Here is a 27,407-nt window from a genome sequence, read left to right on the forward strand (position 1 = left end):
ATGGCTTCTTCCCCATCAAAAGTTCCGACCATAGAGCGCGTAAGCTCATCTGTGGCTTTGAAGCGGCTTATTGATGCTGAATGTGAGAAATACAAGGGTGATGAGAAAAGTGCTATCGATGGGCGTTTCTTTATCCCTCGTCGCCATGTGCAGCGAGAGTACGTGCTAGGACCTATTTTCAAGGAGATCCCTTCCGAGCTTCCCGCCCTCTATCCTCGCTTGGAGAATCAATGCCTTCTGTATGAAGGTGGTCTCGACTGGCAAGGCTGGAAAGTCAATCGTCCTCACCGATGCTGGCCCACGATGAGACCAGAGTGGCAAGAATGGTACGACCGAGTTGTCCCTGCTAGGACATTGGACCTTCAAGAACTCTGCCTTCTTGATGCTCTTCGACTATCTAGGGTAACTATCCCAGAAGACCCTTTTCTAATCCCCGCTGCTTTATGTTTCTGGAACCCTATTTTCAATTTCTTTCAGTTTAGGTGTGGGATGATGGCTCCCACTGTTCTTGATATTTGCCACCTATTAGGAGTATCCCCCATTGGTACCCCCATCACACCAGATTTTCCTGACTTAGTAGTCCCTTTCTCCCTCCCCTCTCTTAATGTATCTTACAGTGATTTTGTTAGAGTCGAGAACAAAAGAATGGGTCCAGTAACTGATAGGGAATTCTTTTCCTTTTTATTATATTGGCTTTGCAAATTTCTTTTCTGCACCTCCTCCCAAAGAATCATGCTCGAATTTGCTCCTCTTGCCAAAGCCTTGGTTTTGCAGAAAAGAATAGCCTTAGCCCCATACATTCTGGGTCATGTATATGGAGTTTGTTCCCTCTTTTGTGAGAAACCCCTAGATGCCAATCAAGGGGGACCATTTTGGATTCTTCAGCTTTGGCTCTTTGCCTATTTTTCTGAACTACAATCCAAATGTCTTAAATTTTCTGGGCTACACTCCCTCACTCATGGCATAAAACTGGCCAATGCTTCACTTTATCCAGCTACTTTTGCCTTTTATTTCTCCTTCTTTCATCAACTACCAGCTGCTCTTCCTGATCATCGTTTCCGTCCCTTCGAAGCTAGCATAGGTCCAACCTGGTTAAATCACTTCCTTAGTGATAGGCTCTGTGCTTTGCCTATTCATAAAGATATGTGGGCTTCCCTACTGATCCCTAGGGAACTGTTTATTGGGACCACCAACCCCAGAGCCTATAAATGCATAGCTGAGCCTTATTGTCCTGCTCAATTTGCTAGACAATTTGGCCTCACACAAGGAGTTCCAATACCTCTTTGCAGCAACACCAATCTGAGTCTTACTAAGAGGGATTTGAAGGTTCGAAAATCGAGATTAGAAGAGGCAACCTTCAAGTTTATGGATGATTTGGCCAGTTTTGAGTTCATCCCTTTCTCCCCTCATGGTACTGCATTGAAGAGATATCAAAATTGGTGGGTGAGCAACATGGAAGTTTATTTGGCCATCTCCTCTCAAAACCTATTGGAGGTGCTGGATGTGCCCAAGCCCAAAGAAGCTGAGACTGTCATTTCTTCCACTATTCCAATTACAGTAACTGCTACAACTCAGTTTACTTCTGCTGCTTCAATTCCTCCCAGAGTCACTCGAAGTATGTACCCCTTTCTCCTTTTCTCTAACCTCTTCATATAATGCTTGCTATCTTATCTCTAATCCTTCTTTTATGAAGGTGGTCAACAACAAAAGAAGAAGAGACTCTTTGAGCTAGAAAGGGAAAAAACTGAACTTCCAGAGATGGAGGAAGAAGAAAATGATCAAGAACAGGAGTCTCCCTTGAAAAGAAACAAAAGAGACCCTCAATTGGCTCAAGAGGGGATAGCCGCTAGGGAAGAAGAGGAGAAGCTCACTTTTGAAGAGTCTGGACCCCAACCTAAAAAGGTCGAGAAGACAATGGAGGAGCGAATGATTCCAACTCAAAGGAAAAGGAGAAGAAAAATTACCGTTTCTCCTTCCGATTTTACCGAAGATTCTGATTCCGAGACAATTGCTCAAGTAATAGAAAAGAGGAGGAAGATCACTGTTCTAGCTACCAGCTCGTTTGAAGATCCCATCCATGAGGTTGTAGAACAAGAATATCCCAAAGCCATAGTTGTTCTTGAAAGAGCTGAGGAGAGGCAGCAGCAACAATTCCTTGGGACAAGTAAGTTTCTGCATGCCTTTATTCTTTTCTTGTCGACTTTTCAAGACTAAGACTTGACATTACCTCACATTTTCTTCTTTTTACAGCAACGACCACTGCATTAATCTTCCCAACGGAAACTTCCCCAATTTCAGTCGAAGTTGATCAGATGCAACGCGTGAAAACCATTCAAATCACGCTCCCACTTCCTAAGCCTATATTCGATACGTCTTTACCGAGGCCGAGTATCCCTGCATCTCTTTTCCTTGGCTTAGAGCCATACCTCCCTTTCTTGACTCTTGATCTGCCTCAGTTTGTTTCTTCGATCCTCACTCTTCCTCCTACTGCTACTTCATCTCGCATGGCAGTTGATTCTCCTTCAGGGGATGCCGATAATTTTCCAATTCATGACTCATCACCAATGCCTACTTCCAGCCCTTCCTCACTTGATTTGCTGGTGGCCAAGACCATAGAGGCTGCCAAAGATGCTCCATCTGTTTCTCCCATCCCTATGCAGCCCTTTGTGTCTTCCACCACAACACTCTCTATGCCCTTCATGTCAAGGGATGAGGTAGACATTTTTGAAGAAAGACTAGCTAGTCTTTTTGACATTCCTTCTACCTCTCCTACTTCTACTACTGAAGCTGAGCCATTAGCCTTGGCTAACTCCCTTTTGGAAATCTTCGAGAGTTCTCCTTCCTCCAGCAACAAGCCTTTTGTACCTTTAGTAGATTTGGACACATGCTTGCAACTGTTGACTTCCTTTTCGAGGATCCCCTTCGAGGCTCTACAAAGGCCTATCATCAGGAACGGGTTCCTTCAATGCTGTAACATTGCTGAGCAGTCTGCCATGAGTGTTTCAAGTCATCTATCTCAGGCTGCAGCTACTATTGATTTCTATCTCAACATTTGCCATGCTGCTAAAGCTGCGGATGATAAGCTGGTTAAGGACCAGAGTTTTGTTTCTCAGGTGCATACTGAAGTATCAACTCTGAAAGAACAACACTCTTCTGCCTCCCACTTTCGAGTCCAACTTCTGGAGAAGAAAGCTCAGCTCGAAGAGGAGTTAGCTGCAGTAAACCAAGCCTTGGTTCGAACTGATAAGAAATTGCACATCACCAATCAAGGACTGGCTGATCGAAAAGAAAACATGGCTGCAGTTATTCAATTATTTCCTTCCCTTAGTAATAGGAAAGCTATTGTACAAAAACAATTAAAGCATTGTAATGATTTTTGGGCCAACTTGTGGCATAATGTACTTGATTCTTTATGAAAGCACACTATTTTGAATATAATTTGAACAAGCTTTGTGTTTTTGCATATGGTGTTTACTCTATCCCTTGTGTCTCCCAAACGGTTGGAAAATAAGGTTTTAGATATCTGCCATTAATCTTTTTGGGATGTACATAACCATTCAAATTTCTTAAATGGTATGCTCCGAAAGGCAGAACCCTATGAATTTGATATGGACCTTCCCAATTAGGTGACCATTTGCCAAACTTATGGCTTTTAATCCCAATTGGGAGTATTGTCTTCCATACCAAATCACCTTCATCAAAGCCAATGTGTTTGACTTTCTTATTATAATTCTCGGCTGCTTTCTTCTTTTGGAAAAGAATGCTATTTAATGCCAAAATTCTGGCTTCATCTATGCCTTCTAATTCTAAGCACATACTTTGATGGTATTGTTCAGGATTCAATTGATCTTGACATCTTACTCTCAAAGATTTGACATTAATCTCCACTGGTAAGACTGCGTCATGTCCATACACCAAGGCATAAGGAGTGACCCCTGTGCTTGACCTCGGTGAGGTTCTATATGCCCACAGAACATCCAACAATAGGTTATGCCAATCCCTGGGATTGTCATCCACAACCTTTTGTATTCCTTTTTTCAAGGACTTATTGGATGACTCAGCTTGACCATTAGCTTGTGCATAATAGGGTGTGGAATTAACAAGGCTAATTCCAAATTCTGCCGCAAAAGCCTTCACCATCTTCCCATCAAACACAGTTCCATTATCAACTGTTATGGTTTGCGGGATTCCAAATCTATGGATCAAATCTTTAATAAAACCAATAACCTCTGTTTGGTCTACAGCCTTGTATGGCTTAGCTTCGACCCATTTAGTGAAGTAGTCAGTGGCCACTAGAATGAAACAATGATGTTTCGAAGAAGGTGGGTGTATTTTTCCCATCATATCCATGGCCCACCCTCTGAATGGCCAAGGCTTTACTACTGCATGTAGGTCAGTTATGGGCACGTGCCTTATTGTGCCATGCTTTTGACATGCCTGACACCCCTTTGCATATTCTATGCAGTCTTTAAGAATGGTTGGCCAATAATAGGAATGCCTTCGAAGCAACCATCTCATTTTTACACCAGGTTGATGAGCACCACAGATGCCTTCATGAACCTCAGCCATGGCTGTTAATGCTTCTTTTGGGCCTAGACATTCCAACAATAAGCCATCTCCCCCCCTTTTGTAGAGAGCATTACCATATATCATATATTGCATAGACTGCAATTTAACTTTTCTACTGGCCTTCGAAGATGGACCAGCCAAGTACTGCATTATTGGATGCCTCCAATCTTGTTCTTGTAAGTCATTATGATTGACTTCCAAGATCACATTCCTTTTATTCAAAGGTTGAATTAATCTCTGATATGTTGTTTGGCTTATGTCCCTTTGGGTATTATCCCTTCTCTTGAAGTTCGAAGCCTTTTGAGCCACATCATTGGCTCTATTGTTCAAGAATCTTGGAACATGGGTTACATTTGCTATTTGAAACTGAGAAAGCAAATGTAATGCAACAACATAATATGGCAAGATACTTATGCTTTGACACTTGAAAATTCCTTTCACTTGGTTAATCACCAATTGAGAATCCCCAAATATGTCAACTGCATGTACTTGTAATCCAATAAGAATCTCTAGTCCCACAATTAAGGCTTCATATTCAGCCTGGTTATTGGAACAGGTAGCTTCATCCACTCTAAAACCATGGGTAGTTTCTGTCCCCTGTGGAGACTTGATTACAATACCAATTCCAATTAACCCATTTGCTTTCGACCCATCGAACCACATTTGCCATGGCTCAACACTGGTCATACCAAGTTCCATGATCTCCTGGTTCTCAGTTTGAGATGGATGGTCTGCCAAGAAATTGGCTAAAACCTGCCCTTTTACTGCCCTTTGAGGGACATATTCTAGATGAAATTCTGATAAGGCAAGTATCCATTTGCCAATTCTTCCCCTCAACATTGGTCTAGATAACATATATTTAACCAAATCTGTGGTTGCAATTACCAAGACAGTTGTAGGCAAAAGATAATATCTTAATTTTATTGCAGCAAAATACAAAGCAAGACACAGCTTTTCAACAGCTGAGTATTTACATTCACACGAACTTAAAAACCTACTAAGGTAATAAATAGCTTGCTCCTTGCCTTCTTCATTATCTTGGGCTAAGAAAGCTCCCAATGAATCCTCTGCTGCAGCTATGTATAACTTCAAGGGCTTGTTCCCCTTTGGTGGCATCAGCACTGGAGGTTTAGCCAAATAGGCCTTGATACCTTCGAAAGCAATCTGATGCTCTGCTGTCCACACAAATTCCTCTTCATCTTTCAGCCTTAACAAGGAAGAAAATATTTTAGTTTTCCCTGCAGTGTTAGAAATGAACCTTCGAAGAAAGTTAACCTGCCCAAGGAACCTTTGTAATTCTTTCTTACTTGATGGGGGTTTGGCTTCGATGATTGCTTTGGCTTTATTCTGATCAATCTGTATTCCTTTCTTGTGAACAACATAGCCCAAGAAATTTCCAGATGATACCCCAAAAGCACATTTAAGAGGATTGAGCTTTAACTTGAACTTCCTCATCCTTTCAAAAGCTGCTTCTAAGTGAAACAGGTGCTCTTTCATGGATTGGGATTTAACTACAATATCATCAATATAACATTCCAGATATCCTCCAATAAGATCATGAAAGATAGTGTTCATGGCTCTTTGGTATGTAGCTCCAGCATTCTTTAGACCAAATGGCATTTTAACCCACTCAAAGGTGCCAATATTCCCAGGACATCTGAACGCTGTCTTGTGGATATCTTCCTCTGCAATGCATATTTGGTTGTAGCCGGAATGCCCATCCATCATTGACAAGACTTGGTGACCTGCTGAACTATCTACCAGCAAGTCCACTATAGGCATAGGGTACTCATCTTTGGGAGTTGCTAGATTTAAATTTCTGAAATCGATACATACCCTCATTTTGCCATTCTTCTTGACTACAGGCACAATATTAGATAGCCACTCAACATACCTGGCTGTTCTAATAAAACCTGCCTTGAGGAGTCTAAGGATCTCTTCCTTGACCTTCTGAATTACTTCTGGACTCATCCTTCTTGGTTTCTGCTTATAGGGCCTGAAATTAGGCTTCATAGGGAGCCTATGTTCCACTAATGACCTGTCCAATCCTGGTAGTTCATTATAAGACCATGCAAAGCAATCTTTGTATTTCTTCAGAACAACCAAAAGCTGGTTTCTGTCCAGATCATTCAAACAAGCACTTACATAAGTGGGCTGTTGTACAGAACCTTCCCCTAGATTTACTTCTTCTAAAGGATCTTGTGCATGAGAACTCCCTCTAGTTTCTGCTGCCTTTGAAGTGATCTTCGAGCTTGGTTCTGCCCCTAAGTTCTTCAGTTCAATATCTCTGCCCTCCTCCTCATAGACAAAATCTGTCCACAAGGCTTCCTCTTCCTGTATTTCTTGGACTTTTGTTTCAATGTCCAAGGCACAGTACTTACCAAGAGTCAAGACTCTAGCCTGTTGCTGCTGCTGTTTGCAGCCAATTATCATGGCCTCTCTCTCTTGCTCCTGAACTTTCTGGACTATTGCTTTTATGTCCAATGCTGAAAACTTGATCAAAGCCAAGGACTTGGCTTCTGGTGATTCCTCTCTTTGCCTATAACCAGGCATCATTGTCATCTCTAAGGACAACCTCTTCATCAGCACTTTTTTGGACTAAGTGCTTCAGGTGTGTCACCTCTTCATCAGCCGTCACTTCGGCTGAATTGTCATCTTTCATCAGTATACTGAGAGGTGTCACTCCCTCAATATACAATTTAGCCTCCGCAAAGTCTGCACAGGCTATGAAGGGTTGAGGATCTGCGTCGATCTCCTCTGTCTCTCCATTGCCCAAGGCCATCATGATTTTCTGATGTAAAGAAGAAGGCACACACTTGTTAGTGTGGATCCAGTCCCTTCCAAGCAAAGCATTGTATTTAGCATTACTGTCGATTACGAAAAATGCTGTCATACAATCCCTGGTTCCCACACTTAAATTAATGGGTAGAATCCCCTGAGCCATTTGTTTATCTCCAGCAAATCCAGCAATGGTTGTGCTGGTTGGTATCAACCTGGGATTCTTTTTCCCTAGTTTCTTCAAAGAAGATTTCGGGAGTAGGTTCACTGCTGCCCCATTGTCTACTAGGACTCGGTTCAGCTGTACCCCATCAAAGAAAGCTTTGATGTACAAGGGCCTGACGTGCTGTGTCATCGAATCCGAGGGGTACTCAAATGGATATGATAGATTGATGCTTACCACCTCTTCACTCTCATATCCATCTTCCATCGGGATGACCATTTCGAAGTTATCTTGCACCATACTTGCTTGTGAATCTTCACTGGAGATCTGAACTGGGTCAGCTTCCTGCCCCTCTTGATTCTCATCTCCAGCTTGAAATTCTTGTGGCAATATGTGCACCATGTTTACTGATACTGGGGGAAACGAGCCAAACTGGATGGCTGGCTGTACTTGTTTCCCCTCTTGGTTACTTTGGTTGACTCCCTCAGAAACATCCTGCATGATGCATTCTGGTATTTCATCACTAACTGATCCCTTCGAAGGATTTTTCTCAACTGGCTCTTTAGTCAGAAACGTTTGCTCAGCCATGAAGGCTTCAAACATCTCTTCCTCCACAACCTCTTTCTTCTGACTCACGCTAATCTCTTCTTCAGTCTCACTATCTGTTTCCATCAGAGCTTTCTCCAACCCTACCAAACTGGCCTTTTCTCTGGTTTTCAGTTCAGAATGAACCTTGGCCAACTGTTCTCGGCTGCAGACCACTGTGCTCTGTGGAACTGGCTTTGGAGCATGGTCTGATTTTAGGTTCTTCCTCCCTTCCGTTTTGACTGATGAAGAATTTTCTCCACCTTCCTTCAGATCCTTTTGGTACTGGGTGTACCTGCGCTGAATTTTTCTCCTCTGTGATCTTGAGATGACTGGGATCATGTCGGGTTCCCTCGTCTTTGGGTGTTTAAGCAGTATCCAGTTGTTCGGAGCCACCATAGGAGGCTTGATCATCCTGCCTTGGTTTACAGTATCTCCATAAGCACGTACCTCCCTAGGTTTGTTTTGCATTACAAACCAATCCGGGACCCCAGGTACCCATGAGCTTACTGATTCAGAAGCTGACCTGCCTTTTTCCACCTTCGAAGCCATCTTCGAAACTGGCCGTGAAGGTAAGTGCTTGGTTTTGTCCTCATGTTTTGAATCTGGTTCAGACCTTCGATAAGGGTGACCATTTTCTGTCCTGCGTGAAACTGATCTAGGGAGCCAATCTCTGGCTTTGATTCCATGGACTGAACTCCTCTCCAGCTTTCTTTCAGAATGGCTACTCTGCATTCTATAATAGTTATGTGGTCTGGATTCATGCAAGAGTTCCTTGCCTTTGTCATGCATTCTGTTTACCACAGGCTCAACCACTGGTGGTCTCTGCCTATCACTAGCCGGATACGGCCTTTTGTTGTAAGCATTGGTTGATTTAGGACGTCTCTGAACATCCCTGTAGTATTGCTTCCCATCAGTTGGAAGCCCCTTCAACCACTTGTAACTGAGTCTGCACCTGGGGCACATTCTCTGTATCACTGCTGCTTCTAAAGAATCATCATCCAGTGACTCTTCATCAGAACATTCCATCTGGTGTGAGGAACCTTGTTCAATAACTGGTAGTCTTCTAGTATTCTTCTTGACGTTGGTTTGATTAGCAACATGCATCTGCACATTGACTTCCTCCAATTCTGTCAAGGACAAGTTCTGGAAATCTGATGTAATGACATTGGCTGCTGCCTCTCCAACTTCTGGAAAGGGATCACTGTCAATTCCCATGGCTTTTTCTGTTTTAGCTGAGAACTTCAAACTTCCTTTCCGAATCTGTTCTTGGATCCTGTCTCGAAAAACAATGCAGTTTTTAGTCGAGTGAGACCAAGAATTATGCCATTTACAGTATACTTTTCCTTTCAGTTCATCCGGAGATGGTAGTTTTACTCCTTTAGGCAACTTAAGGAAATTAGCCGCGAGCAAATGATCAAAGATGTCATCTGCTTTTGTTAAATCGAAAGAGTATTTTCTGTGAAAGTCTTTCTTTTTAAACTGCTGGTCTATAGTTGTATCCTTACGAATTAATGCTTCACAGATTACAGGTTCTTTGCCTACAATCTCTGCTGCATCTATTTCATAATTAGGATCTCTATAATATGTCTTATATGATGCATTATTTCGATCTTGTTCCTCTTCTAATAATGTTTCATATCGAGACACCTTATAGGTCAGTTCGACCAAATCTCTGAATTCAGTTGAATCAAACTTCTTTCGAAGCCTGAATTCTAAACCATTTTGAGCCAATCTGACGAATTCTGGCTCTGGCAGGATGACTCTACATTTATTTCGAGCCCTTTTAAATCTGGCAATAAACTGAGTAGCCTTTTCTTCAGGCCTTTGACTCAACCTAGCCAAATCTGCCATAGATACTTCTGGTTCTGATTGGAAGAATTGGGCATGAAATGCCTCTTCCATTTGTTGCCAATTTTGAATGGAGCCAGGTGTAAGGTTGATGTACCATACAAATGCTCCTCCCGTTAGGGAATTTGGAAATAATCTCAGTTTCATATAATCATGGTTAGTGAATTCACCGCATTGAGCAGCAAATCTAGCAATATGTTCTATCGTTGATTGATTTCCAGTCCCATAAAAAAGGGTAAAATCTGGTATCCTGAATCCCCTTGGGTATTCATGTACCCTATCTACCCATTCTGGGTATGGTTTTCTGTATATAGGAGTCTGGACCCCCCGAGCCATTGGTCCACATATCTCCCTAACAATATCAACAATCTGGTCTCTAGGGACCATATTTTGTGCCTGCTGAACCACTACTGGAGGAGCAAACACAGGATTTGGTGGATAAACTTGTGCTTGTGGTCCTCTTGGTCCATAAGGTGGTAAATTTGGGGCTGGTTGTCCTTGCGGTGCAGGTTGCTGCTGAGGGTATGGGTAACCTCTTTGAGCATGACCTGCGAAAGGACCTGCAACAGGTGCTGGGACAGGTGTCGTGTCTCTACCATTTGTAGGAAAACCCTCCAACCCCCCGGGTGTAAATTCGAATAAGGGATTGGTGTACCCTCTTGTGCCAGGTATGGCTTCGAACATAGGATTTGTAACCATTCTTACACCAATTTCTTGTACTTGGCCAGATCCACCAACTTGTGTGGCTTCATTATTAAGTGCTGAGGTATTTTGGCCTGCTATAGGCCTTGAAATGGGTTCATACCAAGACTGAGGTGATGGTCTTTCAAAGTTTTGGGTACTAGTTTGACCATTAACTTGCATAGGCTGTTTTTCTCTAGCCAATCTTTGTTGGGGGACATTTACAACTTCCTCCGTTTGTCTTGTGTTTGTTGGTTGGTGGTTATTCATTCGATCCAAAAAGGATGTTGCCCACCTTTCCATTGTGTTCATTAGTTGTTGTCCCATGGCATTCACTAAACCATCCCATGGATTTGTTGGCATAGTGGACGGTCCAATTCCTTGGTTTTGTCCAATAATATGAACATATGGTTCTTGTCCAGAAGTACTGGTCTGCTCGACCATGGGTTCTGACAATATAGGAGTTTCCACAGGATGTGTTACCACATTATCCTCTGGATTTGGTATTTCTACCTCTCCTTCCACGCCTTCTTCGAAGCGTTCATTTTCTCCTTGTCGTCTTCTTCTAGCCATTTTTAATTAGGTCCCACTGGGCGTGCCAAAAATATATGTTGGCTTTTTGGCTTTTCGAAGGGTATTTTTGTGAATGTGAGCGTGCCAGCAAGGATCAATCAGTCCTTACAGAAATTATAATTGCCAACCAATTATCAGACGATTGTGTTTTAGTTCTTTTCAGCCTCAATGAAGAGGACTTTTACTGGTGGCTTGACTTAGGAGAAATTAAGAGAAATAACAGTAATATGAAGAACAATTGAAGTATTTCATAAAAATGAACACTTACAACGGTCCGAACTCAGCCTCGGAGAGGTTTACAACAGCAATCTACTTGAATCTACTTGAAGCTACTCCTATGAATCGAAGTGCAGTGCGAGTATTTAAAGTGCAGGTATTTAAAGAACAGGTATTTAAGGACTGGAAATGTAAATGACTGGAAAGAAAATATATGAAGTAAATGACTGGTTTGTATGGTCTGAGTCCGTCCCTCTTTCTGGGGGCTACCCTGCTATTTATACTCGTCAGTGATGACCTTCGAACTGCACTTCGAACTGTCGAACTGCTCCTCCATGATCGCTGGTCATGCTTCCTTACAAGTAGCTCCATTACGCCATTACTGGCAGTTAAGCTTCCCTCTTGTACTTAGATTTGAATATGAGTAACCGTTTGAAGACACGTCATCTTGCATCCCGTTTATTTGATCTAGTGTTACTCGGATCATGTGAGGACCAATGTTTATTGTCACGTGTACGATCAGGATTAAAGGCTTGAATAACCTTCCTTTATTACCCTTACTATGCCACGTGTCGAACTGTAACTGGCTTTTACAAAATATGTAGCCAACAGCATTATTATTATGATTAGATGTATTATTAAATTTTACAAGTATCAACCTCTTGTAACTCTAATTTGACACGGTTAACCTCACTATACTCAATAATATTGTCTACCCTCAATGCATATAAAGAAATGTGAATTGTTAACCTATTTCTATTGTTTATATGTTCTTTATAATTTGATTTGTTTCTTAATTTAGTTGATTTTTTAATGAGCAATGATATATAAATACAAAAAAAAATATATATATACATAATTTATATACAAAATGATAATGTTGACACTTTTCATTTTAAAATAGTGTAATATTAAAATAATATTTAACTACTGTGAGTCACATCATTATGATGAAAACTCGTTTAAAATTTCTATGATTATAGTATTTTTCTTTTTTGATTGAAACCTTTATTACCTATTAAACACTACTAATGTGTTAATCATGTCATATTCGGGTTAATACATTTATCAATATTTCGGGGTTGATGGTAGAATATTTGACACAATTAGTTAAATATGAAAAGTTACAACAATGATATATTCTACTAATTTGGGAGCATTAATGGACCACTAATGAGGTGGAAATTAAAAAAAAAAAAAAAAAATTTAAGGCCAAAACATCACATCAGTCAGTGGGACCCACTCTCTAAAACTCTTTTAGTGCTCCCAATTTAGAGCTCCCAAATATTTTTCTGAAAAGTTAATAGGGAGGCAAATCTCAGCTCCAATTTGATTGGACCAAAAAGGAAAATAGTCATATGATAACAATGACATAAGAATGTTAATGGGAGGAAAGTAAAAGAAATGTGGAATGGTCACAGCTGGGACGCGGTTTGGAGGAGGGCTTAGGGAAAGAGGACGTGCACAAGATTAATGAAATTTGGGCTGCCTAAGCTTGACCTAAGCTAGCTGTGATAGACCTATATATTCTGCTTTATAATCATAACCCTTTTTTTTTTTTTTTTTTAATTCTTTTTATTTTTGTTGGGTGGTCAATAGACGTGCAGACCTATAGTATATATTTGGTTACAGAAAAGACTATAAATTGCGGGCAAGGATCCTCTAGAGTGATTTTTTTTTAAAGTTTCTTAAAGTGTTACATTGTGTGGTTGAGATTTACTGGCAAGTCACATCAGTTTTTTAGGAAAATTGCACTCTAGAGGATCGTTGGTGATAAATTGCAGCTTCATCACTGGGTGTTCTCTGTCCATTCATTTGTTGGCATTCATCTATTTCAAATGTTACTTTCATGGGTCATTCTGGTCATGCAATGTGTTCCAACTTCCAAGTTACAACTCAACTACAGCTATATTTATTTTGACAAAAAATATTTTTTGAAAGGAATTTTTCTGCATTTTGGTGTTTGGTATGATGAAAAAAAAAAAAAAAAAAAAAGAAGTCAATAATGGTCAATGAAAACAAGTTTGCCAGGGCAGATTTCTTTTTTTTTTAAACTTTCCGAAGGTGAAGAACGTTTTTTAAATCGGAGTCTTACGAATAGCACCATATTACCACCGCTGCCATCTCCACCTCCACCTCACTGCCATCACCATCCCACCAGCAGAAGTGCATTAGTATCAAGGTCACAAAGAATATAAGAAAGGGCAAATTATTGACAAATCTCATTTAGAAATGTTTTAACCCAAGAAATTCATGAAGGAATTTTTTAACACATTTAGTCCCATGTATGTATAGTTTTATTCTATAAAGTCTTTTTTCTTGATTTACACTATTTTCTTGGACACTTATGCCCTTATATTTAATTTTGATACTCTTGTAAATATTTTTTGAACGGTTAGCAATTTTATGATGTGAACATTCATATTTTAAAATTCACATTGGTAGGAATGTAAAATTGGCCCGTGGGCGGCCTAAAACTCGCCAGCGAGCCGGGGCGGGCCCGGCCCGTTGACAATGTGAATATTCACATTGACATGTTAACATTCACATTAATAGGAGTGTAAAATTGGCCCGCGTCCCGTGGCGACGCGAAACCCGCCCGCGGCCCATGGACGGCCCGGGGCGGGCCCGGTCCTGCCCGTTGACAATGTGAATATTCACTTGGACATGTTAACATTCACATTGATAAGAGTATAAAATTGGCCCGCGGCCCATTAGCGGCCAAAAACCCGCCCGCCGCCCGGGGCAGGCTTGGCCCGGCCCATTGACAATGTGAATATTCACATTGACATGTTAACATTCACATTGATAGGAGTGTAAAATTAGTCCGCGCCTCGTGGCTACCCGAAACCCGCCCACGGCCCATGGGCAGCCTGAGGCGGGCCCGACCTATTGACAATGTGAATATTCACATTGACATGTTAACATTCACATTGATAAGAGTATAAAATTGGCTAGTGGCCCAGGGCGGGCCCGACCCGGCCCGTTGACAATGTGAATATTCACATTGACATGTTAATATTCACATTGATAGGAGTATAAAATTGGCCAGCGGCCCAAGGCGGGCCCGACCCGGCCCGTTGACAATGTGAATATTCACATTGACATGTTAACATTCACATTGATAAGAGTATAAAATTGGCCAGCGGCCTAGGGTGGACTCGACCCGGCCTGTTGACAATGTGAATATTTACATTGACATGTTAACATTCACATTGATAGGAGTGTAAAATTAGCCCGTGCCTCGTGGCTACCCGAAACCCGCCCACGGCCCATGGGCGGCCCGGCCTGTTGACAATGTGAATATTCACATTGACATGTTAACATTCACATTGATAAGAGTATAAAATTGGCCCGCGGCCCATGGGCGGCCAAAAGCTCGCCCACCGCCCAGGGCAGGCTCGGCCTGGCCCGGCTCGGCCCGTTGACAATGTGAATATTCACATTAACATGTTAACATTCACATTGATAGAAGTGTAAAATTAACCTGCGCCTCGTGGCTGCCAGAAACCCGCCTACGGCCCATGGGCGGCCCCAGCCCGGCCTGGCCTGGCCTGTTGATAATGTGAATAATCACATTGACATGCTAACATTCACATTGATTAGAGTATAAAATTGGCCAGCGGCCCAGAGTGGACCCGACCCGGCCCGTTGACAATGTGAATATTCACATTGACATGTTAACATTCACATTGATAAGAGTGTAAATTGGCCCGCAGCCCATGGGCGGCCTGAAGCCCGACCGTAGCCCAAGGCGGGCTTGGCCCGACCCATGACAATGTGAATATTCACATTGACATGTTAACATTAACATTGATAGGAGTATAAAATTTGCCCGCTGCCCGAAGATTGCCCGCGGCCCGAGGTAGGCCCGACCCAGTCCATTGATAATGTGAATATACACATTGACATGTTAAAATGCACATTGATAGGAATGTAGAATTGGCCCGCGGCCCGTGGTGTAGACACCCTATTTTTGACCAACCTTAAGACTCAGACGTCATCGATTGAGTGCTCGGTGATGGTGCATGTTGTGCTCGTTCTGGGGTTTCGGAGTTTCGGCTGAGAGCCTTACCCTCGGACCTCAGGACCCTTTTGTGCTTTTTCTCGGTTTGCGAACCAGGTCTTATTTTCTCTTCCCAAAGAGAGGGAGAGGTCTCGTAGAACATCTCTTAGTGGCCGTAGGCTACTTTTCGTGGTCGTAGGCCACTTTTCCCGTTTGGAGACCAGTTTCCGGTTTTCGGAGCCGTCGACCGTGCGCCTCGGTTTGGGACCGCTTAACTTTCTCCGTTTGGCATAGTTTTTGGAACACACCTTGTTTCCTCTCTCTAGAGGAACACTGTGGCCCGAGAGACCACCTTTGTGGTCGCACGCCACTTTCGATGCTTAACAGCCTGTTTTCGGGGCACCCGGCTGCTCGTTTTGACCCCCAAACCTTCGTTTTGCATCCGTCTTGGTTCATTTTTGGTATGGACCTTGTTTTCAATGTTTGGAAGGTGGTACAAGGGTGGGAGACCACCTTTTCTCCTTGGAGACCACTTTTCTACCGTTGGCCAGTTTTCTTGACATGTAACTAGTCTCTCTCATTTTTGGGCCACAATTGCTGGTCTCCCATCACACCACTAGCTTGCATTCAATGTGGAGACCACCAAATGGGATGGCCGACCACCTTTTTTTGACTTGAACCTTTTGAACTGGTCGGCTGGCCAGGGGAAGTAGTTGGCCGACCACCTGAACTGGTCGGCCTGCCTCCCTCAGTTCTGTCTCTATGAGTTGTTGCCAGCTGTGCTAGCTAGAAGGCACAGAATGGATCCTCTATACACGTGTATAGAGGATCTTCAAACTTGTTTTTTAGCTTCTTTGGGAAGCTTTGGACCCCTTTGGCTATAAGAGAGACCCTCTTCCTCATTGGTAAAGGTTCAGATTTTGTTTGAAGGCATACCATACATCTCTCCCTATATCTCTACACTTTGGTTCAAAAGTTGCCTGGTTCTTGGCCTATTGCACACCACCGCCTAGCCTAACACCTCCACCATTGCTTTGAGGTCCTTGGAGGCCATTTTCAGAGGTTGAAGGTCTGAGTTTTTGACCTCAAAGTTACTGTCTTGCTGAGCTTAAAGGGAAACACACATTTTCTCTCATTTAAGCATTATTTTGCTCCATCTTTTAGCCATACTTGAAAGCATATTTGAGCTTTGGTGTAAACTGAAAAAAGTCTTTTTTTGAGGTCCTTTTCATGTTTGTTTAAGGTCACTTTGTTATTGGGGGTCATCTACCCCCTTGCATGCTTCATTTTACCTTGTTTTGAGCCATGCCTTAGAGCATTTGTGTTGGCCTTTGTTTGGCCTTTTAGCCACTGAAATCTAGTGGATTTTTAGTGGCTAGCATGCTGTTTGAGTGCCAAAATCAGAGAGGGGTGACCCATTCTCTCCTTGTCTTATTTTCTAGCATATTTGGCCTAACAGAGGAGCCCTTATTTTCATGCTTCCAAGCCATATTTCAGGCCACTTTTGTTGAGTTTTAGGACCTGCATAGGCTCTGTCCAGAGCTTTTTTTTGCCATATTGGGTGTTCATCTTGCATGTGTAGAATAACCTTCTTTATAGCCTATCAAAGGAGCATGTCATTCTTGCATGCATTGACCATGTTTCAATGAGTTTTTGGGATTTATTTGGCATGTCATACCTTTGAATTTTGCTGGTTTAGTGACCTCTTGAATTTTTCATATACTTGTAGTGTAAACCCTCTTCACTAGCTTGTATTGCATACTATTTTGGTCTTTGATTCTAGCACTTTTTGGCCATGCCTTAGACTGATTTTGTGCATGTTTTGGTCTGCCTTAGCTTTGTTTTTATGCCTCATGGTCGAATGATGCTTGCTATGCATGGTTGTAATGTAATACCCTTGCCTAGCCTTGAGTTTTGAAGCCTATAGCATGCTTATACTGAGGTGTTTTCATGTTTTGGGGCCATTGAGCATGTCATTTTAGAGCCTATACTCGTGTCATATTCCCATGTTTTCCATTCTTTGAACGTGTTTGAGAGTTGTGCATGAATACCTCATTTATGGACCACTGCATAAGCTTCATTTCTATGCATTTTGAGCCATCATTTTAGGCCATCTTCCCACTGTCTTGGACTTGCATAGGGACTACTTAGGCTTGGTTGGGTCATTTGAGCATTGCTTTGTGTACCTCTAGTGTAATGCACTTCACTAGTTTCGGTATCCGGGCCATTTAGCATGCATTGTGTGAGGTGTTTACATGATTCGGGACCATCTTGCATGTCATTTCAGAGTTGAAAAATGCGTGATTGTATGCCATATTTCATCATTTGCCATGCTTTGGTAGAGTTGCATTTGTTGCCTTAGGTTTGGTCCCTTACATTTGTACATGTTTGCATGTGTTTTTGTTGCCTAATTTCATCATGTTTGGCCACTAATTTGAGTGTGGCTGAGGCCCATTCATTTTAGTTTAAGTCTATCTTGCATTGTGTATGCCATGTCCATATTGTCGCATGCTTTATCGTCGCATTGTGTATGCCACTACGCCAAAACAGGGCATTAACGGCGATTTTTTTAACGGCGGTAACGAAAACCGTTGTTAAAGGTACTATTAACGGCGGTAACGAAAACCGTCGTTAAAGGTATCATTAACGGCGGTTTTGTTACCGCCGTTAAAAAACCGCCGTTAATGCCCACTTTTAACGGCGGTAACAAAACCGCCGCTAATGCCCAATCATTACCACCGTTAATGACGGCGGTCTTTGCCGGCGAAACTCCGGCGTGCTCCGGCAAAACTCCGGCAAGCTCCGGCGAAGCCATCTACAATAAAGTAAAAGTAATGTTTAAATATTTATTTAAGGAATATATTTCATGAAGAGTGGCTATGGTAGAGTAGTTAGTGTGGGTGGATGAGAGGTTGAGGGTTCAAGACTTGGGGAAGGCAAGAAGAAAGAATTATTTTTTGAAAAATTTGAACCTATTTACGGCGGTAAAAAACCGCCGTTTTTGGTCCTATGTTACCGCCGTTTTTGGTCGACTTTTAACGACGGTAATTTACCTTTTTACGACGGTTGTACTTTTTCTGACACGCGCATAAACGGCGGTAACAAAACCGCCGTTAAAGGCTTTAACGGCGGTTTTACAGCTTTTAACGGCGGTAAAAAACCGCCGCTAAAGCCCAATTTTGGCATAGTGTGCCTTGATTATGCCTTTGTGTATGTCCATCGTCATATGTGCGTTGTGTATGCTATATAGCGTCATGTGCATTGAGTATGCCATTCGTAGTTCATAGCATTGCGTATGCTAGTTACACCTTTGCATGCCATTCCTTGCATGTTTGCATGTCTCAGTTACATTTCGTTTAGGATTGCATGCTAGTTGTTGCATTTGTATATGCCATGCCATATTTTTTGTTGCATTGTGTTCGGGATAGGAGTTAGTCCGAACACGGGAAATGAGGGATGTTTCGTACTCAAAGTGACGAAACGTGTCTCGATTCTCGGGTCGCCGACACTCTTGAATACGCATGATAGAGTTGTTGGCTTTAGGTGTTTACATGTGTATTCATTTCACATTGAGTCGTGCACTTCGACTCCTCGGCCATCATACGTCAAGATGCATGATTGATGGCATGAGGATCGAGGACTACACTCTCTAGAGCTGATGCAATGACGGGAAGAGTTGTCAGGCACACATATGTTGAAAATACTTTGCCTTCTCTCTCTCTTGCCTTTGTTGTAGAAAATACAGAAACCGGGAAACCGACCAGGTTTCCTGGCAAGCCGACTACCTTTTCTGGTTTTCACCACCAAGGGTGGTTGGTAGGTGGTTTCCAATGCCTATAGTTGGTCGGTAGCCTTTCCCTATAGTTTCATCTCCTTGGAGCTTCGCGCAAGTTTTCTAAGTTCAATTGCAAACAAAGGTAAGCCGGGGCATCACGATGGATTTCTCGACAAGGCAACTCGAACATGCATGCATCCATTGTCTTCCAAAACAGAGCCGAGGTAGCCCGTATTCATTTAGTTTACTTGCTTACTTAGTTAATTTATTAATTAATTAATGTTGTGTAATATTTAGCTACAATTCGTGATTCATTTCGGTTGTGTAATAACTAGTTTAATTAGCTTAGATTAGTTAGTCGGTGTTGTATTATTTATTCGAACCCTCCAAGAGAGGGCAATGTTGTAATAAGTGTGTGTGTGTGTGTGTGTGTGTGATGTATGTCTTCCAACCCCACGTCTTTCTCCCTTTTATTTACCAGCTTATGATGGTTAGTTTTAGAGCATGTTTCAGTTAGCATCTATATGTTAGCATGTTTGCATTCATTCATCTGTATTGCATGCACCGGGCTCGGCGCATCATGCTAACTGCATTGTATTTCAATTCCAAGTTGAATATATGTATCGATTGTTGCATCTCATATGCCATCTTAGAATAGCCGAGCCTATTGTAGTTGCATTTTTGCATGTGTTGCATTAGGCATTCTTAGCATAGTTAGGATTCATGCATGATTTCTAATTAGCTTCTTTCTTTGGCTCGGAGTACTCGGTAAGTGTTTATGCTTTAACATCCTTGCATGTGTGTGAGTGACTGCCATGATAGCATGCTTACCATGAGGCTATGTGCTTATGTGATATAACTGCCTGAATGCCTGTGGGTGAAGGTTGGATTATTTGAATTGGAATAATTTATTGATTGTGAGTTTTAAGTCCACTTGAGAGTGGTAAATCACTATATTTTCTAAGCCCACTTGAGGGTGGCAAAATCCGCATTTTAGCCTACTTGCGAGTAGCAAACCACTTTAAAAAACAAACATGAGATGTTTTGTTCTAACTTAGATGATCCAGTCTATACTTGTATGCTGTGCGCATCACATAGTAATTCTAGGCTAATAAACCGGAATAAGAACACATAATGTTTTCAAAACTCGATATCATGGTCAGTAGAGGCCAATCTTTGATCGGGCGAGCGGGGGTGCTCATGAAGTGACCTTCCCCAATCGTACCCAACTTCCAGAGCCGAGGCAACTTTGGTGATGACAGACACGTGGCCTTAGGCACGAGTTAGTGTTTCCTAAATTTTCCAAAATAAAATATTTAGGTGGCGACTCTGTATCTGACAAAGCAGTCCATGTTTGGCACTTCTTTCTAAAAATCAGTTTTTCAAAATGATTTGTTGGATTTGGACTCTTTGATGATTCATCGATCTTGCATTGCAGTTTGCGAGATCAGATTAAGAATTGTGACATTGAGTCCAAACTGTAGTAAGCCCCAATGAACAAAACGGGATTTTCCCGTGACGTTCGGGCGCGTCTACACGTGGGCTGCTCGAAGCCCGCCCACGGCCCGGGGCAGGCTCATTTTGGTCCGGGCCCGAGCATGTCTGAGACCCTAGGTTAGGGCCTAGGTCATCACTTTGAAGCCTGGCCCAGCCTATCGGCCTGCTTAAGGCCCATTCAAGGCTCGGTCCGAGGCCCAGCCCGCCCGAGGCGCAATGTATTTTTTTGTAGAAAATAATAAAATTTTAGTAGAAAAAATTAAAAAGAATTAAACAAAAATGGCTAGGCCAGCCCAAGCTCGACCTAAGCTCGAGGCTAGGCCCAGGCCCACCGGCTTGACCCGAGGCTCGATCCATCGGCCCATCCAAAGCCCAAATACCCTTGTGCTAGGGCTAGGGCCTAGGTCTAATTTTTTGGCCTGTGGGCCGGCCCGACCCGGCCCGGGAAAGGCTCGTTTGGGCCCAGGCTCGAGCCTAGTTCGAGACCCTAGGCTAGGGCCTGGGCCATCACTTTGATGCCCGGCTTGGCCCATCGGCCCCGTTAAGGCCCATTCAAGGCTCGGTCCGAGGCCCAGCTCGCGCCGAGGCCTAGTGTCTTTTTTTGTGGAAAATAATAAAATTTTGGTAGAAAAAATTAAAAAGAATTAAAAAAAAATGGCCTGGCTCGCCCGGGCCGCCCATGGACCGTGGACGGGTTTCGGGTAGCCACGAGGCACGGGCTAATTTTACACTCCTATCAATGTGAATGTTAACATGTCAATGTGAATATTCACATTGTCAATGGGCTGGGCCGGGCCCGCCCTAGGCCGCTGACCAATTTTATACTCTTATCAATGTGAATGTTAATATGTCAATGTGAATATTCACATTGTCAACAGGCCGGGCCGGGCCCGCCCCGTGCCACCCATGGGTCGTGGGCGGGTTTCGGGCAACCACAAGGCGCGGGCTAATTTTACACTCCTATCAATGTGAATGTTAACATGTCAATGTGAATATTCACATTGTCAACGGCCCGCCCCTGGCCGTGGGCGGGTTTTGGCGGCCCATGGGCCGCAAGCCAATTTTATACTCTTATCAATGTGAATGTTAACATGTCAATGTGAATATTCACATTGTCAACGGGCTGGACCGGGCCCGCCCCGGGCCGTCCATGGGCCGCCGGCGGGTTTCGTACTGCCACTGGACGCAGGCCAATTTTATACTCCTATTAATGTGAATGTTAACATGTACGTGTGAATATTCACATTGTCAATGGGTCGGGCCCGCCCTGGCCCGACTCAAATTTTTTCGGGTATCCACGAGGATCGACATGGGCGGGGCCCCTACACATTGACGATATAAACATTCACCTTGACGGTGTGAACATTCACATTAGGGGTATTTTGGAAATTATGTCACCCATAGGACTTATTGAAACATAAGAAAATAATGTGAACTAAATGGAATATAAGTAGATGAAAAGGGTATTTTGGTCTTCATATATCAAATAGGACCTAATGGAATAGTAAAAAAAAATATGGGTTGGATGGAATAAAGCTCTTAGAAAGTGGATTTATCAAAAAAGCTCCCTATAAGAAAATATTTTCTACGGAAAATATTTTTAATAATAATTTTTCATTGGAAAAATGTTTTTTTCACCTAAACAAACCGAGCATACAATCGTATTGTAATTCACTGAGTTAATATATTTGACACTTGTCACATCCCGAATTTTCACGATCCAACCCATGTGAGTAAATTAATTAAATAATAAAGGAAAGGCTATAATAATCTCAATAAAAGCGATATCTCTTATGTAAATGGATATAATAGTGTCATTCATTACATGAGTTTCTCTAGTTACATACACCCTATATTTAACATTTAGGTGGAATGAATATACAACATTTAAAGTCAAGCAATGACATCATAAATAATGAAAATACCCACAGGCTTACATTACATACAAGGTTGTAACCCTTACAAAAAATAGCACATGTACGGCCTACAAAATAGATGGCCTAAGGCCTATAAGTTAGAAGTGTAAGACTAAAGCCTCGTTTGGCATTCGTTTGTTTTAGCTTAAAAGTCAAAAAAGTTATTAAAAAAAAAATCAAAAAGACTATAAACTATATCAAAAAGTCAAAGATTCATTTTTCTCTCTACTTTTTGCACATTTTTTCGTAAAAAACTAAAAAGTTATTCCAAACGTACTAGTTTTTTTTATCTCATATTTTAGCTAAAAAATTACTAAAAAGGCATGTTCTCAAACGAGACATAAATTTAATTATTTAGTTATTATGGTGACCAATATGATATAGCAATATGAATTATAATAAGATTATAGTTCCATATCTTAAACTACAAGTTATTATCTGATTGGAGTTTCCAAGTCTCCTACTTTGATGGGCAAGTAGAGTTATAATTGTATTAGGAACTAGTATTATCTTTACCTATAAAAATATATTTAGATCTCCTTTTATGATTCTGAATATAACGTATTCTAAAGAGGGTCAAGAGAGAGAAATCTTTTTCCATTAATATTGATATTAGGTTTATGTTCAATTAATTTTGAATCACTCGAAGGTTTCGCATTGCTGCTCCAAGTATGTTATTTATTTTCCGCATTATGTTATTATTTGTTAAAATCATGATAGTTAACGATTTTAGATTATGAAAGTTGTTATGTATATAACACCATAAAATTATTTATATGTCTTATCCGAGCTCATGTTTCAGTTTCGATTAAGTAAATATCAACTAAATTTGATTACAATTATGATTGCCTTAATCCGAGTTGTTCAATTTGCTAAACGTGATATGGAATTTAATATGCAACTCTTATATTTCTATTTTATATTGGATTACGTGTTGTATAAATAATATTTATTTAATGGTGCTAACTCTTTGATGATAAACTAAATGTATTAATATTTTGATAATTGAATACTAAGGATAATTTATTTATCTTTATTATGAGAAAAGGTTTAGTAGGTGATGACCATTGTATTGTTTAATTTAGTAATGCCTAAAGATATTTAGTATTATATAATGCATCATTATTATTCATGTTTTGTTTAATTACATTATCAAATTTTATTATAAAAAAACACATTAAAAATTTATTTTGATCTTTATAATACTAAGCATATTGCTATTTATGGATCTAACTATAATCTCTACAAATTATTTAATGTGGGAGCCGAATATCGGTGGATGCAGAGAGGCCGAGTATACACTTAGAAAATCAAGATATATATTATATTCAGCTTCGTTTTGTACGATCCAGACGCCGAATATTCTAATCGGCCATAGAACCAGATGAACAAAGTGCCGAGTGGGAATTGGCATACGACAGAAGGGGCCGAGTGAACAATCACACGATAGATTAAGAGTAGGCCCGACCCTGAGGTCCAAAAGTGAATATAAATAGAGGAACTGTTACGCCCTGAAAATAATCCCACATAACTATTACATCAACCCACTTCCAAAGATGAGATATTAACCAAATTCATTTGCATAATTCCAAATGTTTACCAAGTATTCTTACATGCCATTGTACATTTATTTACAAACTAGAACATAAATCTGTAGCATATGAAAGAAATCATTAAATCACAACAAATAAAGCCCTCAAGGGCTTACAAGTTCCAAGACAATAGCACGGTTACACATAATGGTCTCTCAAACCCAAACACATTAGACCTTGGCTTACAACAAATATCACAACAAAATAAGAGTCAAACTACTCTTCTTGAAACATCTCCACGCCCTTAGCTTGGCGGGGTCACCACATCTTTACCTGCATCAATTCCTATAGGGGTGAGCATAAAGCCCAGTACATATTCCTCACAAAGTATATATAGTTATGCCAATACCATCAATGTTAAAAATGCATATGTAATGCCATGCCAGTGCCAATAGTGAAGGAAAATCTTATTTCAATGCACCATTTCAAAATCATCATGTTCCCAATAATATTCAGTGCACTATTTTAAATCCACCATGTTCTCAATAATGTTATGCAATCTCATCAATTTCAAACTTTCAGCATTTAAATCAACAGGGGCGGTAAATACGACATTGGTAATTCCTAGGCTGGTGTCTGCAAGTAGTCTCTTTGAGCACTACCAAACTGTCATTTTTACCGGTGCTAACCGGAAGGTTCGACACCTATCCGCGCGGCTTTCGGGTCTTTCAACCTGGACACTCAAGCCAACTTATCAAATTCATCTACATCTCCTATCCGGACTTACCAACGTACTTACCCCATAAACATTTCCATTGGCTCACACTACAATGATCTTTCTCAAAATGAATGCTTTTCCAACTCATGTCATGATATGCAATAGTGACATTAAAACGATTGAGAATATGATGCAACAACTACTAACTCATAGCCTTCTTTTATATTCAACAAAAAGAAACATGTCTACAACCATATTCAACATCACATTTTCATTTTCTCCTTACCATGTTCTTCTTCAAGATACCCATACGTCTCCAACGCATAATTACGCTTTCTCATTTCACATAATAGCCATGTGTCTTCGACACACCACAACATTTCTCAACATTAATTCGTTAAGACTAAACTTTCAATATGACTAACATGCCACAATTCATTTCGCTTCCCATTACTTTACAATTAGGCATTTTACAACACTTAAGGCACTCAACAACTCACCATTTTACCACTCTACACAAATATGCTTTTAACAAAGAATTTATAAAAGAGGGCCTTCATTTAGATATATATATATATATACATAAAAAAGTTGCTATTTTGCTAGACATTTGGTGAGATCAACTCTCATACATCCTATTGATACAAGAAAATAAATCATTTCAAGACATCTTCATTATTTCTCAAAAAGCCCAATTTCTAGGGTTTTCATTAAAAGCAAAAACTTCATCATTTTCTAAAAGAAGGTCCATCATAATCATTCATCATGAGTTTAATAGAGAGAAACCCTCAAGAAGTAGTACAAGTTAGAGGTTTCAAACCCATATTCAAGATTCTCAATATTTTGAACCAAAATCTACAATTAACACAAAACTTCAAGAACATTTTTAAATTAACATCCAAAGAGCAAAACTAGTATATATAACTCAAGAAATCCCTACCTCAAGCTTGTTGATGAAAGGAGAGATGAAAACCTAGCCTCAAAGATGAGGGAAATTTCGGATCTCCACCACCCAAGTGAAGCCCTAACCTTGGATCTTCAAGATTTGAAGGAAGATGATGAAGATCTTGACCCCAAAATTTGCAAAATCAAAGAGTTATGATGTTTGAGGGAGTTTTCTAGGAAGAATGAGGAGAAATATAGGGTTTAGAGTGAGAGAGAGATGTGTATAATGGGTGTTACATTCGGACCAAAACGTTATAAGAAAACAGGGCACGAACTGCCTGTTGGCCGCTCGTGCGACCTCTTCCACCACTCGTGCGGCCTACCTCCACCGCTCGTGCGGCCCACCTCCACTGCTCGTGTGTCGATTTCAGAATGCAATTTTCTGGGTGCCAAGCTTCACCGCTCGTGCTTCCCTACCCACCGCTCGAGTGGCCCCTCTCTGTACGTGCGGCCTTGGGCCCCGCACGTGCGGTTCTGGCCCAGCAGCTCAAATTTCGAACTTCACTTCCGACAACTCGGAATCACCCACGCACCCTCCGCAACAACCGAAATTCAACAACAAACGAAATACGAACAAGAAAGTCATTCCCAAACATTCAATCCAACGAAAATAAAAGAGAACAAGGTGAAGAAAGAAAGAAGAAAAAGGGAGAAACAAAGACCCGGTCGTCACAGGAACATCAACCAAAAAAAGGTACGTGAGAACTGATCCAAGAAGCTTAAGACTTAAGCAAACATAAGACCTATACTAACTTGTCTGTCGGAGTGCTGATTCCAGCACCCCTGACCGGAGTGTTAATCCCTTTTTCAGGTAGCAATCAAAAGATCAGGGACGCCCTTCAGGAATCTAGAGTATTTTTAAACCTACCCCTCCACTATTGGCGCCGTCTGTGGGAATACTCAAGCTTATTCATAGCGAGCGTCACAGAAGATCCTCCAATAGTCGTTGACGAAACTATACCAAGAGACGACCTCACTCCAAGAAACATGCTGGGACCAGAGAATATCACTGCGCGACGTGCCTTGAACTTTGATTCAGTAGTTCAAACCTCACCCTCAGCTTCAATGCATGAGACAATGCAGACGATTATGGATCAGGCAAAGCAAGATGAACAGCGGCTGGAGAACATGATGGCTGAGAATGAGCGCCTGCGCCAGGATTTGGCCTTGGAGCTGGCAAAGTCCCAACAAGCCGCATGCCAAGACCGGGATCGACCTTCAGAAAAAAAAGATGGTCGCCAACGTCGACTTCAAAAATGCAATAATGATAGTGATTCAGACTCACCATCCCTGGAGCCTAGAAAGAAAGGGCGCGTTGATGTATCCAACTCGTTTGAAGGCAGTCCATATGTACGGCATAGACAAAGGAGAAGTGATGATTCGGATGAGGAAGATAAACATGACCCATTCGTGCGACGAATTGCCAGGGCTGTGCTACCCAAAAAGTTCAAGGCACCGTCGTTCACCTTCTACGATGGAAAATCAGACCCCACTGATCACATTCGTCATTACAAGCAAGCGATGATGCTCCATGCTGACGACGAAGCCCTCATGTGTCGGATATTTCCAAGAACTCTGGGACCACTGTCCGTGAGGTGGTAA

At 41.5% G+C, this 27,407-nt stretch overlaps 1 protein-coding gene across 1 annotated transcript; it reads left to right on the forward strand.

Moving 5' to 3' along the window:
• Positions 1–27,407, forward strand: LOC145805598 (uncharacterized). Its single transcript, XM_082900763.1, has 5 exons — positions 1–273; positions 775–1,615; positions 1,694–2,164; positions 2,251–3,366; positions 26,617–27,407. The coding sequence occupies exons 1-5, from the start codon at positions 1–3 to the stop codon at positions 27,405–27,407; spliced, it is 3,492 nt and encodes a 1,163-aa protein (XP_082756889.1).

Source organism: Camellia sinensis, chromosome 13 (genome assembly GCF_055761805.1).
Source record: "Camellia sinensis isolate YWXY chromosome 13, ASM5576180v1, whole genome shotgun sequence".
In the NCBI taxonomy this organism is placed as follows: Eukaryota; Viridiplantae; Streptophyta; class Magnoliopsida; order Ericales; family Theaceae; genus Camellia; species Camellia sinensis.